Below are 18,458 nucleotides of genomic sequence, written 5' to 3'. Positions count from 1 at the left end.
CCATCAGTCAGCATGAGACATCATTGGATCTTTGGTGGTTTGTCTACTCAAACAATGCATTGCTGACAGCAGTTCTTCAGAATTGACAATGATGTCTGCTAGGGTTGGTGAGTCTTCATGAGACTGAGAATTTAATTCTATATATATATTCAGCAGTGGCGCAATACCATTGCTTGGGAAAGTGGAATTCGCAGACCCTGACTGGTCCTCTTTTCTCTCTACCAGTGTACAAGGAGAGCAGCTATTGAAGGATGTGGTACCAGCATTAGGTCACTATCATCTCTCAGCTCTAATAAAGATAAATCATCACAGAATAAGACGTTCAGGTTTGTTGTCACTCTTTACATTGAACTTCAATGCAGCTTGTAGTGATTCAATCCTGTACGGTGTGAATCTTGTATGCATAGTAGAGATAGTTGTCCTCTAACTTACAGTGATAATAAGATGGAACTTGTCACACAGCATAACTAATCTTTAGCTATCAACTGAAACATAATCATGAGTCTTCTTGCATATATCCACCATTTTTTTAAAAAATCTCCATTATTAAACATTATCAAACTTTCAGAGATTCTCATCTGGATACAAAAGTAGATAAATTTAATTCACATAAATGCATGTATAAATAACTAAGGTAATCTTTTTTTAAAGTTCAAAGTAAATTTATTATCAAAGTACATATATGTCACCAGATGCAATCTTGAGATTCATTTTCTTTCTTTTTTTTAAAACTTTTTTATTGTTTTCAAATAGTTACAGAATAAAAGTGTGTGAAAAAGAAAATATGTGTTACCCATCCCCCCTCCCCTTAACCCCTCCCCTAACATCCCTATAGAAAAAAGAAGAAAGAAAGAAAGAAAGAAAGAAAGAAAGAAAGAAAGAAAGAAAGAAAGAAAGAAAGAAAGAAAGAAAGAAAGAAAAGGAATGCCTGGATATTGGAAGATCCCCACATGCTCCATGGAGTTCGTAATAACTTTAGTATATATATTTATTTATTTTCCCAAGTAACCAATTATTTCATCTTCGGAGCACCTATATATTTAATCCTATCTTTTGTAAATAAGGGTGCCAAATTTTCAAAAATGTTTCATATTTATCTCTTAAATTATAAGTAATTTTTTCAAGTGGAATACAGCCATAAATTTCTTTCTTCCAACGATCTATACTTAAATATGTATCCGATTTCCAAGTAACTGCAATAGCTTTTTTGGCTACTGCCAATGCAATTTTTATAAATTCTTTCTGATATTTATTCAATTTGGATATCAGTTTTATCCCTTCAATATCACCTAGTAAAAGTAATATTGGATTATGTGGAAGTTGTATTCCAATAATTTGTTCCAATAAAACTCTTAAATTTGTCCAAAAAGGTTGAATTTTAGAACAAGACCAAGTAGAATGTAAAAAAGTACCAATTTCTTGGTTACATCGGAAACACTGATCAGATAAATTTGGGTTTAATTTATTTATTTTTTGTGGTGTAATATATAATTGATGTAAAAAATTGTATTGCACTAATCTTAATCGGACGTTTATTGTATTTGTCATACTCTCAAGACATAGTCTCGACCAATTTTTTTCTTCAATTTTAATATTCAAATCACTTTCCCATTTTTGTCTTGACTTATGGACTCCTTGTTTAATTGCCTGTTTTTGAATCAAATTATACATACAAGAGATAAATTTTTTAATCTTTCCTTTTTGAATTAAAGTTGCTATTTCATTGGATTTCGGTAATAACATTGTTTGACCTAATTTTTCTCTTAAATAAGCCCTTAGTTGAAAGTAACAAAAAAGAATGTTGTTTGATACTTTATATTTATTCTTTAATTGATCGAATGACATTAATATACCTCCTTCAAAACAATCTCCTATATATCTAATCCCTTTTTGAAACCAGTTATATAAAAGTTGATTATCCATTGTAAAAGGAATAAGTCTATTTTGAATTAAAGATCTCTTTGCTAATAAGGATTTCTTTGTCTCATTGTCAACATTTATCTTATTCCATAAATCAATCAAATGTTTTAATATAGGAGATTCTTTCTTTTCCCATATCCATTTAGATTCCCATTTATATATAAAATCTTCTGGTGTGTTTTCTCCTATTTTATCTAGTTCTATTCTAATCCATGCCGGTTTATCTTTCTCAAAAAAAGATGCAATAAATCTAAGTTGATTTGCTTTATAATAATTCTTAAAATTTGGAAGTTGTAACCCTCCTAGCTCAAATTTCCATGTCAATTTTTCCAACGATATTCTTGACATCTTACCTTTCCAAAGAAACTTCCTCACATATTTATTAAGCTCTTGAAAAAACTTCTGGGGTAATTGTATTGGTAGTGATTGAAATAAGTATTGTAATTGTTACGTTTCCCGTAACTGGATCACTTACCAGCAAAGATAGAGAGGTCCACTGAAGTCTGATGGTACCATTTTCAAACGTTTTTATTTATAAAGGGGCACAAACGTAAGGTTAATACAAACATTCAGATAACATACGTCGTCAATACTCAATCTAAAGCGCAGGGGTAGTACTACTCAATAAGAACTAAGCTCTATCGTTGTCTAGGGGTTAAACGATTTGTCCAATTGAAATATAAAAGTCTCGCCAGTTCATGGAGTCTTTTTGCTGCTTGAGGGACCGCTGGGTGTTCACGGGTTGGAGAGAGAAAATAAACTTGCCAGCCTTCTGGACTCAAAGCGTGAGATCGAGAACGGGAGTTCCTTGTTGTCAGTCCGAAATTCTTTTCGGGGTTATTAGCCACTCGATTCCCTAGCTAGGGGATCCAAATCACACGTGGCTTCCGAGCAGCTTCCCGTTATTACGAGAGGAATGAGCGATGGTCTCCGTCTAGTGCGTCGCTGGAGTAGATAGATAGATAGATAGATAGATAGATAGATACTTTATTCATCCCCATGGGGACCGCCTCCAGCAGTCTCCTTTTTATCATGGCTGGCAGATTTGTAAATGTCAATCAAGGTAGGGTGAGGCCATCCCCACACCACATTGCCCGAGGGTGTCCATGTCCCTGATATCTGGCACGTACTATAGAGTTGCAATTCACACAGGTGCCTCTAAGAACAATGGTCAACTCCATGGCATTGTCTCTCATTTCCTGGGTCCAAGACCCGAATTAATAGCGATCTTGCGATTCTCTTGAAGGAGGGGGCTGGTCCCGCACCCTTCGGCCCCTCAGAGCTGTGGTACTTTCATAACATAATCTAGGGAATATATTCATTTTTATGGTATTTACTCTACCTACTAATGTTATTGGTAATACCATCCATTTATCAAGATCTTCTTGAATTTTTTTCAATAGTGATAAATAATTTAATTTGTATAAGTTCTTTATGTCATTATCAACTCTTATACCTAAATATTTTATACCATTTGCCAGCCATCTAAATTGGGTTATTAATTGACATTGATTACAATCTCCTTTAGTAAGAGGTAAAATTTCACTTTTATCCCAATTTATTTTATAACCTGATATTTTCCCATATTCTTCTAATCTATAGGATAATTTACGCAATGAACTAAGGTAATCTTGATCTGATGTTTACTTTATACCACCATTTTACTAAATGCCGTTTTGGTACAGCTACTTGTACTGCTCCAAAAATGTATTTTGGTCAAATCCCTCCAAATGCAGATTGATGTAAAAGTGCAAAGGATAAAATAGCAGCATGTACAAGTAGAACTTTGATTTTCAACACCATCAATTATTGATTTCCAGAGTGAACCTGATGACCTTTCGCTGGCATCAAATATCGTAGCTTCTTCCAGAAATATGAATTTTTGCCTTCTTCCCATTTTACAGTTCCTTTTGATTTCAGAACAAGCTGAAGTGACTCTGGGAGTGACTTAGTGTTGTTTATAGGCTTAAATTGAAGTAGTATTGGTTTTATTTTTCCTTCAACCAATACCTGATGCAGCCCAGTCATCAATTCATATGTGGAGCTGAAATGATCATCCACATATTCTTTGCTGAGGATTATAATTAATCTTCGACATTTGTTAATGTATAAAAGAATACTCTCTGCAGATGCTTTAAAACAAAATAAACATTTCATTATTAAAATACATCACGAAGGAAAGAATTCCTAACATTCCAGGCATTAAAACCAAAACCAAAAGTCCTTAGCTGTTCTGTAGAGCCAGTAAATTGCTAATTATAGTCTAGTATTTCATCCAACAGCAATAATTTGCTTTGAAAAATATTCAAATGGAATAAAGACAAAGGTGTAAAAACTGAAAATGTTTCTTTAAAAATTGGATCTGCTACTGCCTTCAGCCACTTCACATCATTTCAGTAGTAATGAACCTAATTTTCACTGTTTGCCCCATTCAACACCGGTGCTGGTGAGCATCAACAGTCTGCTAGCCAGCGTAGAAGTTACAGTGACATAGACTCAATGTCACCAGCAAAGTGAAAAGAAGTCCACTGATATGTATTCTGGCCAGTAGTTTTGAGAAAAGATAATGTTTACCTATTTACATTTTTTGCTGCTCTGTTATTAAACAGCCTTTTCAAAATTTCTAAATACAGAATGCAGTGGTCAGCACAACACTTTACAATACAAATGACCCAGGTACAATTCCCGTCACTGCCTGTAAGGAGTTTGCACATTCTCCCCATGACCGTGTGGGTTTCCTCCGGGTGCTCTGGTTTCCTCCCACAGTCGGTTGGTAGGTTAATTGATCATTGTAAATTGTTCTGTGATTAGGTTCAGATTAAATGCTGGGCAGTGTGGCTTGAAGGGTTGGAAGGGCCTATTCCTCACTGGATCTCAATACATAATGTGTAAATAATACTCAAAATATAACAACACCATGCTCCATGTTACTATTGGTAAAAGAAACATTAGATGAAAAATGAATTAAGCTTACCCACTCCCGGAGCAACATCACGTTCAAATATGCATAAACGATAACCAAATTTTTCTTCTAGAGTTTCAGGCAATGATTTAAAAGCAAATTTTTGTTCTTCATGAGTATTAAGGAGGGTATCATCATTCTTAAGGAGCAATACATATGCATCATATTCTTTGTTATCTGAGATTTAAACAGAAGGTATTGAGTATTTTGATTTTCATATTGTACAAAATTTAATACTTGCACTTTTATATAGAGCCATGTAGCATTTTATAAAATATTATATTTTGCATGCTTTGCAGAAGACCATGATACATTTTGAAATTCCATGTGCATTTCTGGAAAAAAAATCAAAAAGGTTGCAATGGGCAAGAAGTAATACCATCTTTACACTGTATCAAATTTATAAATTGCAACCCAAATAATTTTTACATCCTTCTGTGAAGATTATACAAAGAATTTTATGGTGAGCATAATCTAGCAATCTTCCAAGATAATCACAACCTTGTTGTGGTTTGGAGGCTTGCAAGCTTCAATGACCTAGAGAACAATGCTGACTGGAGTCAAGGCTTTATGCTTTAGCTCTTAATAGGATCACCCATGCCAAACAAGTCAATGGGTAGAGGCCAGTCTAAGAGCTGTCCACAGGTTCTCCAGTTTCAGGGGTTGAGGTTAGGGCTAACGACCCTTACTAGTCAAATAAAACTGCTCCTTCTATGTCTACGTGTGATGGGATTCCTGGATCTACAACCGGGACTTGCATGATTGCCAGTATAGAAAACTGAGAGGAAGCTACTGGCAAGATGACAGAAGCCCTAAACACTGCCAGAGATGAAGGACCTTCATTGGCATTCTAAACACCAGTGGCATAATGGGCAGCAAGGAATAATCTAGCAATGACATTTACAATCTCAGCTTGTTCTGAATCAGTGTCATAATTGCTAGTTGTTTACAAGTGGTGAGTATTTAAGATTGTGTTTGTAATTCCAGCTCCGAATCAGGGATGATGGACTCAATTCCCATTACAGACATTTATTGGGATTAGAAACTGGCCCATAAATGCTGGTTGATTTACCTGAGTAGAAAATTCTCTAGTTCTATCAAAAGGATTGAGTATGGCTTTAGTCCAAGAAGTTATTGTAGAAAGATGGCTGAGAAGTTTTGAATGTTGAAACAGTGGACAGTGAGATTACCTCGTTAGCAGTTTCTGGGAATCCTTAACATTGAATGCATTCAATCTTGGGAAGTGTAATTCAAGCATTAAATGTTCCTCAGTTGCCAGTAATTAGCTCTCACATTTATGTGAGAGTTGTTTTAAATCTACCCTATGGCAAAATGCAGTGACAGGTACCATGGCAACAAAGACAGTAATCAGAATACAAACTACAGAGTGATGGCTGTATTCGTTGCCCATGTCCTCACATTCTGAGGTTATGTATTGATGAATCTGATCTTTGAGTTGCTGCAGTACATTCTTTGGTCATTTTATTTTATGGCAACATTAAAACTGAATAGATATATCAAAATAAAGGTGAATTGTAACTTAGGAGGAAGCCTGAAGAGGAAAGAAACATCCTTTATTGGTACCTTACATATGCTTGGAAGGTCACAATCAATTTATGGTCAATGAAGCTGCTACAATATGTACAATTACAACTTTAAATCAAAGGTTTTATAAATATTCTGAATTTTCTCATGTTCTTACCTCCACGAGTTTCATCTCTTCCCGTGAGATCCCTGAAGCAAAGGGCAATTTGTACTTTGAAATATGCACAAACGCATGCCAGAATGAAAAGCACAACAATAGCAAAAAATAATAATCCAACAGAGTGAGGCGCAGCACTTTTGCCTATGAGGAAAAACGTATTTTAACTAATAGTTTATTGTAATATCAATCTTTACAAATTCATTTCTAATGGTGTCAGAAGAAAAGGTATAAATTTTAAAATACCATCCATGGAAATGAACAAGCAGTCAACATTTCATGCTGAGACCTTTCTTCAGGATGAAAAAGAAGGGAAAAGATGCCAGAATAAAAAGGTGGAGGCTGGGAAAGGAGGATAGCTAGAAGGTGATTGGTGAAACCAGACAGGTAGGAAAGGTCAAGGTCTGGAGAGGAAGGGATCTCATAGGACAATAGACAGTAGGTGCAGGAGTAGGTCATTTGGCCCTTCTAGCCAGCACCACCATTCACTGTGATCATGGCTGATCATACACAATCAGTACCCTGTTCCTGCCCTCTCCCCATATCCCTTGACCCCGCTATCTATAAGAGCTCTATCTAACTCTCTCTTGAATGCATCCAGAGACCTGGCCTCCACTGCCTTCTGGGGCAGAGCATTCCACATATCTACCACTCTCTGGGTGAAAAAGTTTTTCCGCATCTCTGTTCTAAATGGTCTACCCCTTATTCTTAAACTGTGGCCTCTAGTTCTGGACCCACCCATCAGCAGGAACATGCTTCCTGCCTCCAGTGTGTCCAATCCCTTAATAATCTTATATGTTTCAATCAGATCCCCTCTCATCCTTCTAAATTCCAGTGTATACAAGCCCAGTCGCTCCAATCTTTCAACATATGACAGTCCCACCATTCCAGGAAATAACCTTGTGAATCTACGCTGCACTCCCTCAATAGCAAGAATATCCTTCCTCAAATTTGGAGACCAAAACTGCACACAATACTCCAGGTGGGGTCTCACCGAGGCCCTGTACAGCTGCAGAAAGACCTCTTTACTCCTATACTCAATTCCTCGTGTTATAAAAGCCAGCATGCCATTAGCTTTCTTCACTGCCTGCTGTACCTGCTTGCTTGTTTTCATTGACTGATGTACAAGAACACCTACATCTCATTGTACTTCCCCTTTTCCTAACTTGACTCCATTTAGATAGTAATCTGCCTTCCTGTTCTTGCCACCAAAGTGGATAACCTCACATTTATCCACATTAAACTGCATCTGCCATACATTTGCCCACTCACCTAGCCTGTCCAAGTCACCCTGCATTCTCATAACATCCTCCTGATATTTCAGACTGCCACCCAGCTTTGTGTCATTGGCAAATTTGCAAATGTTACTTTTAATCCCTTCATCTAAATCATTAATGTATATTGTAAACAGCTGCGGTCCCAGCACCGAACCTTGCGGTACCCCACTGGTCACAGCCTGCCAATCCAAAAGGAACCCGCTAATCGCTACTCTTTGTTTCCTGTCAGCCAGCCAATTTTCAATCCATGTCAGTACTCTGCCCCCAATACCATGTGCCTTAATTTTGCCCACTAATCTCCTATGTGGGACTTTATCAAAGGCTTTCTGAAAGTCCAGGTACACTACATCCACTGGCTGTCCCTTGTCCATTTTCATAGTTACATCCTCAAAAAATTCCAGAAGATCAGTCAAGCATGATTTCCCCTTCATAAATCCATGCTGACTCGGACTGATCCTTCTACTGCTATCCAAATGTGTCGTGATTTCCTCTTTTATAATTGACTCCAGCATCTTTCCCACCACTGACATCAGGCTAACCAGTCTATAATTCCCTGTTTTCTCTCTCCCTCCTTTCTTGAAAAGCGGGACAACATTAGCCACCCTCCAATCTGCAGGAACTGTTCCTGAATCTATAGAACATTGGAAAATGATTACCAATGTATCCACAATTTCTAGAGCCACCTCCTTAAGTACCCTGGGATGCAGACCATCAGGTCCCGGGGACTTATCAGCCTTCACACTCAACAGTCTATCCAACACCGTTTCTTGCCTAATATAAATTTCTTTCAGTTCATCCATTACCCTAGTTCCTTTGGCCACTATTACATCTGGGAGATCGTTTGTGTCTTCCCTAATGAAGACAGATCCAAAGTACCTATTCAACACATCCGCTATTTCCTTGTTCTCCATAATAAATTCACCCGTTTCTGTCTTCAATGGCCCAATTTTGGTCTTAACTATTTTTTTGCTATACACATACCTAAAGAAGCTTCTACTATCCTCCTTTATATTCTTGGCTAGTTTACCTTCGTACCTCATTTTTTCTTGGCGTATTGCCTTTTTTGTTATCTTCTGTTGCTCTTTAAAAGCTTCCCAGTCCTCCAGTTTCCCGCTCATCTTTGCTATGTTGTACTTCTTCTCTTTTATTTTTACACTGCCCTTTACTTCCCTTGTCAGCCACAGCCACCCCTTACTCCCCTTAGGATCTTTCTTCCTCTTTGGAATGAACCAATCCTGCACCTTCTGCATTATTCCCAGAAATACCTGCCATTGTTGTTCCACTGTCTTCCCTGCTAGGGTATTGTTCCACTGAACTTCGGCCAGCTCCTGCCTCATAGCTCCATAGTTCCCTTTGTTCAACTGTAATACTGACACATCCGATTTCCCCTTCTCCTTCTCAAATTGTAGGTAAAAACATATCATATTATGGTCACTATCTCCTAATGGCTCCTTTCCCTCGAGGTCCCTCGAGACAGCAGAGTGGGCCATAGGGGAAAGGGGAGGAGGGGTACCAGGGGGAGATGATGAGAGATGACAGGTAGGTGAGAAGAGTAAGAGGCTACAGTGGGGAACAGAAAAAGAGGGGGGGAGGGAATTTTTTATTACTGGAAGGAGGAATCAATGTTCATGCCATAAGGTTGGAGGCTACCCAGACAGAACATAAGATGCTGCTTCTCCACCCTGAGGGTGCCTTTAACATGGCATAAGAGGAGCTGTGGACTGACGGGATGGAACGGGGATGGAAATCGGAATGAAAACGTTTGGCCACGAGGAAGTTCCATTTCAGGTGAAAGGAGTGGAGGTGCTTGACGAAGCGGTCCTCCAAGGTCTCAGCAATGTAGAGGGGGGTGCATTGGGAGCACCAGATGCAATAGGCGACCCCAGCAGATTCACAGAAGTGTTGCCTCACCTGTTGGGATTCTTTGGGTCCTTGAATGGAGGCAATGGAGGAGGTGAACAGGCAGATGCAGTATCTTGGCTGCTTGCAGGGATAAATGCTGGGTGGGAGATTAGCGGGGAGGGATGAATGGACAAGGGAATCACAGAGGGAGTGAACCCTGTGGAAAGCAGGGAGTGAGGGGCAAAGGTAAAGATGTGTTTGGTAGTAGGATCCTTTGGCGATGGCATAAATTGTGGAGAATGGTAAATTGGATGCAGAAGCTCATAGGATGATAGGAAGGGCCAAGAGAAACTCTACAACTCTTAAGGCAGCAGGAAAATGTGGTGAGCATGAAAGTCTGGGAAATGGAGGAGATAAGAGTGAGGGCAGCGTCTGTGGTGGAGGAAAGGGAACCACATTCTATGAAGAAAGAGGACATCTGAGGTCCTGGAAAGGAAAATCTCATCCTGGGTACAGATGTGATGGAAATGAAGGGACTAGTCAACATAGCCATGAGAATGGGTAGATTTATAAAAGATGTCAGTCGACAGTTTGTCTCCAGAGATGGAGTGATTTTGCCAAAGTTTTAGAAAGGGCAATTCTATCTATTCCCCTAGAATGCCAACATTTCTAATCCACCAATCTAATCCCAGTGGACTCCTAATTTACAAATGCATTCAGGGTCTGCTGAGGCCAATGGTTCCTGACTGCATTTTAGATTTGGAATGAGCAGGAACACCCGTGAGGGTCAATTTGAGAGATTGGGATCGTCAGCATAAATCATTCCCCATGGTTGTTTTTCCCCATTGTGGAGAAACACAAGCAACAACTGAACCAGCAGCTGACCAAGTTTTCAGTGTCTGAGCTGTTTCCCGCCCAGTCCAATTGTGTTAGCAGATAGTTAAAACTTCTGTACAGTACCTTTCTCCTGGAGGAAAATAGATCCTGTCAACGTGATTTCTGATCTACGCAAAATACAATTAAAATGGTGATTCAGATGCTCTTCTTTAACTTTGGTAAATACCAGCGGGATTTCAACATACACTCTATTGTTTTTAATTGTTTCTCTGAAAAATACAATTAATTTACTTTTAAAAAATATGAATGGTGTATAAAATTTCATTCCAGCTGAGCCAAACAAAATATACAAGATCAAATCGACAACAATGTGCATTATTTACCTACAGGAAACAAACTGCTGGAGAAAATTAGTGGGTTGAGGAGTGTCTGCTTGGGTCCTAATTTAATTCCTCAACCCAAAAGGTCAGTTATCTCTTTGCATCTGCAGAACCTATTGAATTCCTCCAGCAGTTTATTTTATTTTAATCCAGATTCCAGAATCTGCGGTCTCTTGTGCCTGCATTATTTACTAGCTTTATCAGAGAAACTGCAAAACGCAGATCAGCATCAGATTTGATATTACCGAGATATTACAGCAGCAACAGTTTATTTCAGTGTATAATAATTTAAAAAACTATGAATTACAATAAGTATATACTAAAGAGAAAATAATTTAAATAATTATTTTTAAAAAGAAGAAAAAATAGTGAGGTACTGTTCATGGATTCATTGTCCATTCAGAAATCTGATGGCAGAGGAGGAGAAGTTGCTCCTGATATGTTGAGAGTGTGCTTTCAGGCTTTTGTATCTTAAGGAGAGGGCAGTTCCTGGGTGATGGGGGTCCTTAATGATGGATGTCATCTTTTGGAGGCTCCACCTTTTGAAGGTGCCCTGGATGCTGGGGAGGCAAGTGCCCATGATGGAGCTGTATGAATTTACAACTTTCTGCAGTTGTTTCCAATCTTGTGCACTTGCCCCTCCATGCTAGATGGTGGTGCAACCAGTTAGAATGCTCTCTACATTAAACCTGTAAAAATTTGCAATAAACTTTGGTGACGTACCTATTCTCCTCAAACTCTGAATGAAATATAGTCACTGCCCTGCCTTCTTTGTAATTGCATCAATATGTTGTGCCCAGGATAGTTCTTAAGAGATGCTGACACTCAGGAACCTGAAATTGCTCACCCTTTCCACTTCTGATCCCTCGATGAGGACTGGTGTGTGTTTGCTCACCTTCCTCTTCCTGCAGTCCACAACCAATTCCTTGGTCTTACTGACATTGAGTGCAAGATTGTTGCTATGACACCATTCAACCAGCAAATCTGGTGATGGTGGCAGAGGTATATACATTAGGAATTTTTAAGAGTCTCTTAGATAGGCACATATATGAAAGAAAATTGGAGGGTTCTGTAGGAGGAAAGCATTAATCTTATCTTGGAGTAGGTTAAAGCGTCAATGCAACATTGTGAGCCAAGGCCCTCTGTACTATGCTGTACAATTCTGTGTCTTAAGAGTGAGGAACACATAGGTGAACATATGGGGGTGTAAAAGAAGATGCTAGTGGAGATACTTTTTAATGATGCTATAGGAGTGTAATTTCCTTGATTTGGGCAATGGAGGAGGTATGTTGCTGGAAGCTAGTGTGATTAAGCATTTCCAAGATGTGAACTAGATAGGAAAGGCAGAAAGAAAAATGTAAAAAATCATAAGGGATGGGGCATAAGATCTGGCAGACAACCAACTTGGTTCAAGAAAAATAGAAAATGCTGAGAACACTTGTGATGTCATCAACATCAACAAAAAGGAAAATATTGGCATTTACATGCCAAATGATTATGCTGTTGCCCAGGGGTTCCCAAACATTTTTATGCCATGACCTTTACCATTAATCAAGGGGTCATGGACCCCAGACTGAGAATCCCTGCTCTAGTCTATGTTGAAGAGCCTCGACATAAGTTTAATTGTGATAGTACAGCAGGCATCAGGCCTGTTTGACTTACTCCATGCCTACCAACAAAAAATAGATATTTACTTTGAAATTGTGGAAGTATTCTTGTGAAGCTAATGAGAATAGGAGTCCTGTTCCCTTCCCAACGTCAGGATGACATATATCCCAAGACTCCCAAGCACCTCACTCCAAGCCGTCTCTTCATTCAGCTTTATAATAACTCATCTGCCTGTGATCACATCCTAACATAATAGCTTGTGCAGTAGGCATTAGCCAATAAGTGAGATTTCTTTAATTCTTTTGGCTGGGGTGACTCTCTAAACAATGCTAAGTCTAGCCCAACAAACACACTCAAGCTCATTTTCAGTCAGAAATTTTATAAATATACTAAACAGATTTTAATTTAACTTCCTTTCGCAAAAGTAAATCAAATGCATTGAAATGCATGGCATCCTTTCAAGCTATTTAAATTCAGTGATCTTATTCCAGCTAAAACCTTGACATTCTGTCTGTTCAACCAACACTGTCCTGATGCAGGATTTCAACTTGAAATGTCGACGGTTCCTTTCCTGTCACAGATGCCATTTGACCCATGAATTAGAACATGGAACATAAAATAGTATGGTACAGCACGGCCATGATGTTGTGCTAACTTTAAACCTACAGCAAGATCAATCTAACCCTTCCCTCTCACGCCGGAATCCATTTTTCTGTCATCCATGTGCCTAAGATTCTCTTAAATGTCCGTAATGTACCTGCCTCTATCACCACACCCAGCCCTGCATTCCATGCGTTTACACCTCACTGTGTAAAATACCAACCACTGGCTTTCCCCTACTCTTTCCTCCAATCACCTAAAGTATGTTCTCTCATATTAGCCATTCTGGCAAAAAGATGTTGGCAGCCACTTTATCTATGCCTCTTATCATCTTACATCAGCTATCCTCTCATTCTCTCGCTCTGAAGAGTAAAGTCCTAGCTTGCTTAACTTTTCCACATAGCTAACTTTTCTTACCTTCCCTTGTATGAATAAGAGGCAAACCTGAACCTTGACTTCTGAACACATCATATCTAGTTATGATCTCAGACTGACCCTGACTCAGACCCAGACCAAGAGCATTATGCACAGTTTCCATCTCCATTTTGGTGAGTTGGACCCAGACCAGGAGTATTATGTACAGTTTCCATCTTCCTTTCAGTGAGTTGGACCCAGACCAAGAAGTAGGAGGCACAGAGTGGTGGCTGAAGTTGGTTATCTGAACATTGGTTGGGCTCCTGGTGTGCCAAAAGGTCGAATGGAAATGCACCAGCCCTGCTTAGTAAGCTTGGAGATGACACAAAATGACGTGTTTTAAAAAGTCAAACCAGTGTAAGACTTATATGATGAATGGTCAGGTGACGAGATATCATTAAAAATACACTGAAGGGCAATTTATTTATACACAGAGGGTAGTGAGTAGATGGAACAATTACCAGAGGAAGTGGTTGAGCAGTATCATTTAAGAGGCTTTTGGATAGGTTTGGTTTAGCAAAGCATGGAAGTTATATTTTTTACAGCTTTTTTAGATGAACATGCATCAATGGGAGAGTGGGGATTGGGAGGGATATTGGCCGAATGCAGGAAATTGGAAATAGCTAGATTCACACTATGGTCGGTATGGACTGGTCGGAGCAAAGAGCTTGTATCTATGCTATATTGGTCTCTGACACACTCTCTCTCTCATTCTGCCAGCAGTTTGCTTGTGGACATTGCAAAGGACATGAATCACTGCAAGGGTTGATGGCATTGCATCTAAGTCTGCATAGACCTCCACGTACCCCCACCACTTACTCCTGTCAAAACAAGTCAGTAGCTGAAGGATTCCTTCATCTACTAAGTAAGCAACATCTGCCAACAACACAAAATTAGGAACCTGGAACAACAGAGGAGACAATGGAACTGGCATAGAAATAGCAACAAAAAGATCCATTGCCGGCAATACCATTCAATGATAAATATGTTTAGGCAGCAATGGAAATCTAAGCAAGCTCTTCCCCCTAGTGTTTACCCAGGGGCTGTTTAATTGAGATCTGAAACAGACTAAAATGTACTAAAGATCAATGCAGCCTGCACTTGAGCTTCTCCAGGACTTCGACGTATTTCAGGCATCTATCTGATGGTAGAAAATTAAAATATGGTGGCAATTGCTTCAAACAATCTCCTACTTTCTTTCCCCCTTTGGGTTCTATGAATTTTGGATATCTAAGTGAAGGCAGAATGTACTTCCTGTCTAAGCTAAGCTTTGTATGTGCGGTACCAGGCAGTCAGGCTGCTGAGCGAAGTCAGTCATCAGACAGCTTTGCAACGAGCAGCTGTTGCCTGTGTGGTGGCCCTCTTGGGCAACCACTGATAGATACTGTAAGTGGCTCTCTTCACACTGCAAAGGAATAAGGCCTTTCACTGTGAGGGCATCGCATCAGCAAACATAAAGACTAAGCTTTAGTGTGGCTTTAAGACGGTGAGGTACTTTAGGTGGACTGTGCATTGGGACAGGAGAGGGAATGAAATCAATATTGTTAGAACGTCAAACAAATTAATTTTAAAAGAAAAAGCAAGTTGAGGTGCCATTCCGCAAACAAGTTATAGAGCTATACAACATGGAAATGAGGTTCTTCCACCCAATTCATCCATGCTGAACAAGTTGCATAATCATTTGCCTGCTTTTTGTCCATATCCCTCCAAGCATTTCCTATCTATCTACCTGCCCAAATGTCTTTTAAATGTCACAATTATACCCACCTCTTACTCTGGCAGCTCATTCCTATACACACTGCCCTCGTTGTGAAAAGGTTGCCCCGCAGGTCTCTTTTAAATCTTTCCTCTCTCGCTTTAAAATTATGCCTTCTAGTTTTGGACTTCCCTACCCTGTGGTTATTCACCTTATCTAAGCCCATCATGATTATAAAAATCAAAGTGGTTACCCCTCAGCCTCCTATGCACTAGAAAAATAAATCCTGATCTATCTAACCTCTCCATATAACTCAACATTCCAGTCCTGGTAACATTCTCCTAAATCCTTTTTGTACCCTTTCAAATTTAGTGGCATACTTCACATAGCCAGGTAATCAGAACTGTGTTTTACGCTTCAAATTTAGCCTTATTAATGCCTTGTGCAGGTGTAACATGATATCCCAAGTACTGTACTCAATAGCCTGATCAATGAAGGCAAGCATACCGTCCTGTCTACACTTATCTTCACTTCCAAAGGAACTATTACCTGTACCCTCGGTCCCCCTATTCTACAATCCCAGTGACCTACCATTTAAGTGTATGGTCTGATCTTGTTTATCGTCCCTCACATTTATCTGAATTAAAGTCCTTCTGCCATTCCTCAGCCCACTAGCCCCGTTGATCAAGATTGTTTTGTTTTCTTAGATAACTTTCCTGACTGTCTACTCTAGCACTATGTTAAGTGTCATTCACAAACCTGTTAGCTATGCCACCAAAATTTTCATCCAAATTGTTAATATAAATGACAAACAACAATTAACCTAGCTCTGATCGCTCCAGGACACTGTCAGGCCTAGGCCTCCAGTCTGAAAAACAACCTCTACCACTAACCACTTTCTCCTGCTGTCAAGGCAATTTTGTATCCAACCTGCTGGCCCACCCTGGATCCCATGTGATGTAACCTTGAAGGCACAATATAAAGCAGTTTCACTGTAATTGTGAACTTTATCATCACAAACAAGTGGAAAGAAAAGTAAATGTCACTTCAAAATACTGCAAGGTGTTTTATGGACAATATATTACTTCAAGTACAATGGGTATTCATATGAAGATAACAAACAAATAAAATTAAAATTTACTCTTTACCTCCTACGACCTTTACAGACTGGTGCTTCAGGCTTACATGAAGTTATTTTAAATTGTTGAGATTTCCAGGTTAGCATCACATCCTGTTTACTTTTGTGGCCAGCCAGAACTGTGCAATTAATAACTCTTTTTTCACCTAAATGTTCACATGATCAGACAGCAAGAAATATTAGCATTAGTTGTCTACCTTTCCGAAGTGCTGCATTTAATTAATTTATTTAAGCATATTCTTGCACACTTCTTAAACCCAATTTGCTGCTTTTTACATGTAATTTTGTTATGAGTGTTTAATTGATATTTAAAAAAGTACACTGAGCATGAAGCTTCACTGAAGAATTAATGTGCTGAGAGTCTTCTTGGAGATGTGTAGGATTGCATGCCAACTTCTAACAATTCTAAAGTAAAACTCTAAATTCTGAATTACCTTTTAGATATAATTTAGAATCTCACCATAAATTGATTAGGTTTGTTCACAATACTGTACTGAGGTGGTGCAACTTCAGACGTAGAGCCCGTTTAATCTTTGAAAGCAAACATGTGTGGGCTGTTTCAAAGGGGGTGATGAATCAGCATACAGGAGAGAGGCTGAAAACTTGGCTGAGTGGTGTAATAACAGCAGCTTCTCACTCAATGTCAATAAGACCAATGAACTAATTGTAGACTTCAGGAGAGGGAAACCAGAGGTCCATGAGCCAGTAATCATTCGAGGATCCGAGGTGGAGAGTGTCAGTAACTTTAAATTCCTGGGTGTCACTATCTCAGAGGACCTGTCCTCAACCTATCAAATAAATATTATTGTGAAGAAAGCACAACAGCACCTCAACTTCCTCAGGAATCTGCAGAGATTTGGTATTTCATCAAAAATCTTGGCAAACTTCTATAGATGCAAGGTGGAAAGTATGCTGACTGGCTACATTGTGGCCTGGTATGCTTTTGAGCAGAAAATCCTTCAAAAAGTAGTGGATTTGGCCCAGTACATCATGATATAACCCTCCAAACCATTGAGAACATCTACATGAAATATTGCAGTAGAAAAGCAGCAGCCATCATCAAAGATCCTCACCAGCCAGGCCATGCTCTAATCTCACTGCTCCATTCAGGTGGAAGGTACAAGAGCCTTAGGGCTTGAACCGCCATACCCCTCAACCATCAGGCTCTTGAACAAAAGGGGATAGCTCCACTCATTTAAGGAGTCTGTTATATTGTTATATCAAGGTCGTTATTTATTGCAATTTATTTATATCTGCATTTGCACAGTTCGTTTACAGTTTACATGTACTGTTCTATAAATTTGCTAAATTTGCCAGCAGACAAAGGATCTCAGGGTTTTTTATGTGGTGAACTGTATTTACCCTGTCAATAAATTTTACTTTGACCTCTGAAAAGTAAAATAGATAATATGAGTAATTGGACAAGTTCTTACAACTGGGAGGAATTGATGAGAACATGAAGAGAATAAAATATGGGATAAACATAGGGAGATTATAAAATGGATGGTGCAAAATCAATGGACCAAAAGGCTTGAATCCATGCTGTATTTATTTATAACTAACTGGATTAAGGAATGCTGTCCACTTTGCTGGGGATATGTTAGGAAGTGGCTCGAAAACCTTCAGTGCTCCAAAATCTAATCTAGTTTTCAGAATCGCAGTTCAAACACACTAAATACATAATCTGAGTTTTTGATAAATTCTACTCTTAGAATACGAAAAAAATGTTATGCGATCTGGGAAAATTCCTGTGACTTAGATTCTTCAACCTTGAAAACACCTGAATGGCAGTGACAACTTTAAATAACTAAAATAATTACTCGATGAAAAATGTTACCATTTCTCGCTCAACGATGCTGCATGGACAATTACTGATGAAGGCACACACCAGTAAGATGTACAACGGCTTCCCCTCACTTAGAGAGTTTAATATGCAGATATGGGTCCAACATTTTAGAAGTTAGTCTAACTGGTCTATAATTTCCTGCCCTCTTTCTCCTGCCTTTCTTGAATAGCTGTGCAGTTCTTCATTCTTCTGGGACTTTTTCAAAATCTAGAATACTTTGAAAATACACAATCAAT

General features: G+C 38.9%; 1 protein-coding gene across 5 annotated transcripts in view; it reads right to left on the bottom strand.

Moving 5' to 3' along the window:
* Nucleotides 1–2,430: 2,430 nt before the first annotated feature.
* The window catches only part of LOC140726739 (interleukin-18 receptor 1-like), a 39,804-nt gene continuing 23,776 nt past the window's right edge, over nucleotides 2,431–18,458 (bottom strand). For 4 of the 5 annotated variants that reach the window (XM_073043514.1, XM_073043513.1, XM_073043516.1 and 1 more), the window contains 5 exons: nucleotides 16,387–16,522; nucleotides 10,664–10,809; nucleotides 6,585–6,728; nucleotides 4,895–5,059; nucleotides 2,431–4,052 (listed from right to left, as the gene is read on the bottom strand). In XM_073043514.1, coding sequence (XP_072899615.1) covers nucleotides 3,727–4,052; nucleotides 4,895–5,059; nucleotides 6,585–6,728; nucleotides 10,664–10,809; nucleotides 16,387–16,522 — 917 coding nt within the window. In that variant the 3' untranslated portion in view covers nucleotides 2,431–3,726. Of the gene's footprint in view, nucleotides 4,053–4,189; nucleotides 5,060–6,584; nucleotides 6,729–10,663; nucleotides 10,810–16,386; nucleotides 16,523–18,458 lie in introns of those variants that run through there. The other variant, XM_073043517.1, reaches the window with a different exon arrangement.

The sequence above is a fragment of the Hemitrygon akajei genome, chromosome 4, assembly GCF_048418815.1.
Source record: "Hemitrygon akajei chromosome 4, sHemAka1.3, whole genome shotgun sequence".
Classification (NCBI taxonomy): Eukaryota; Metazoa; Chordata; class Chondrichthyes; order Myliobatiformes; family Dasyatidae; genus Hemitrygon; species Hemitrygon akajei.
The sequence above is the reverse complement of the archived record's forward strand: the minus strand, read 5'-3'. Positions and strand labels throughout refer to the sequence as shown.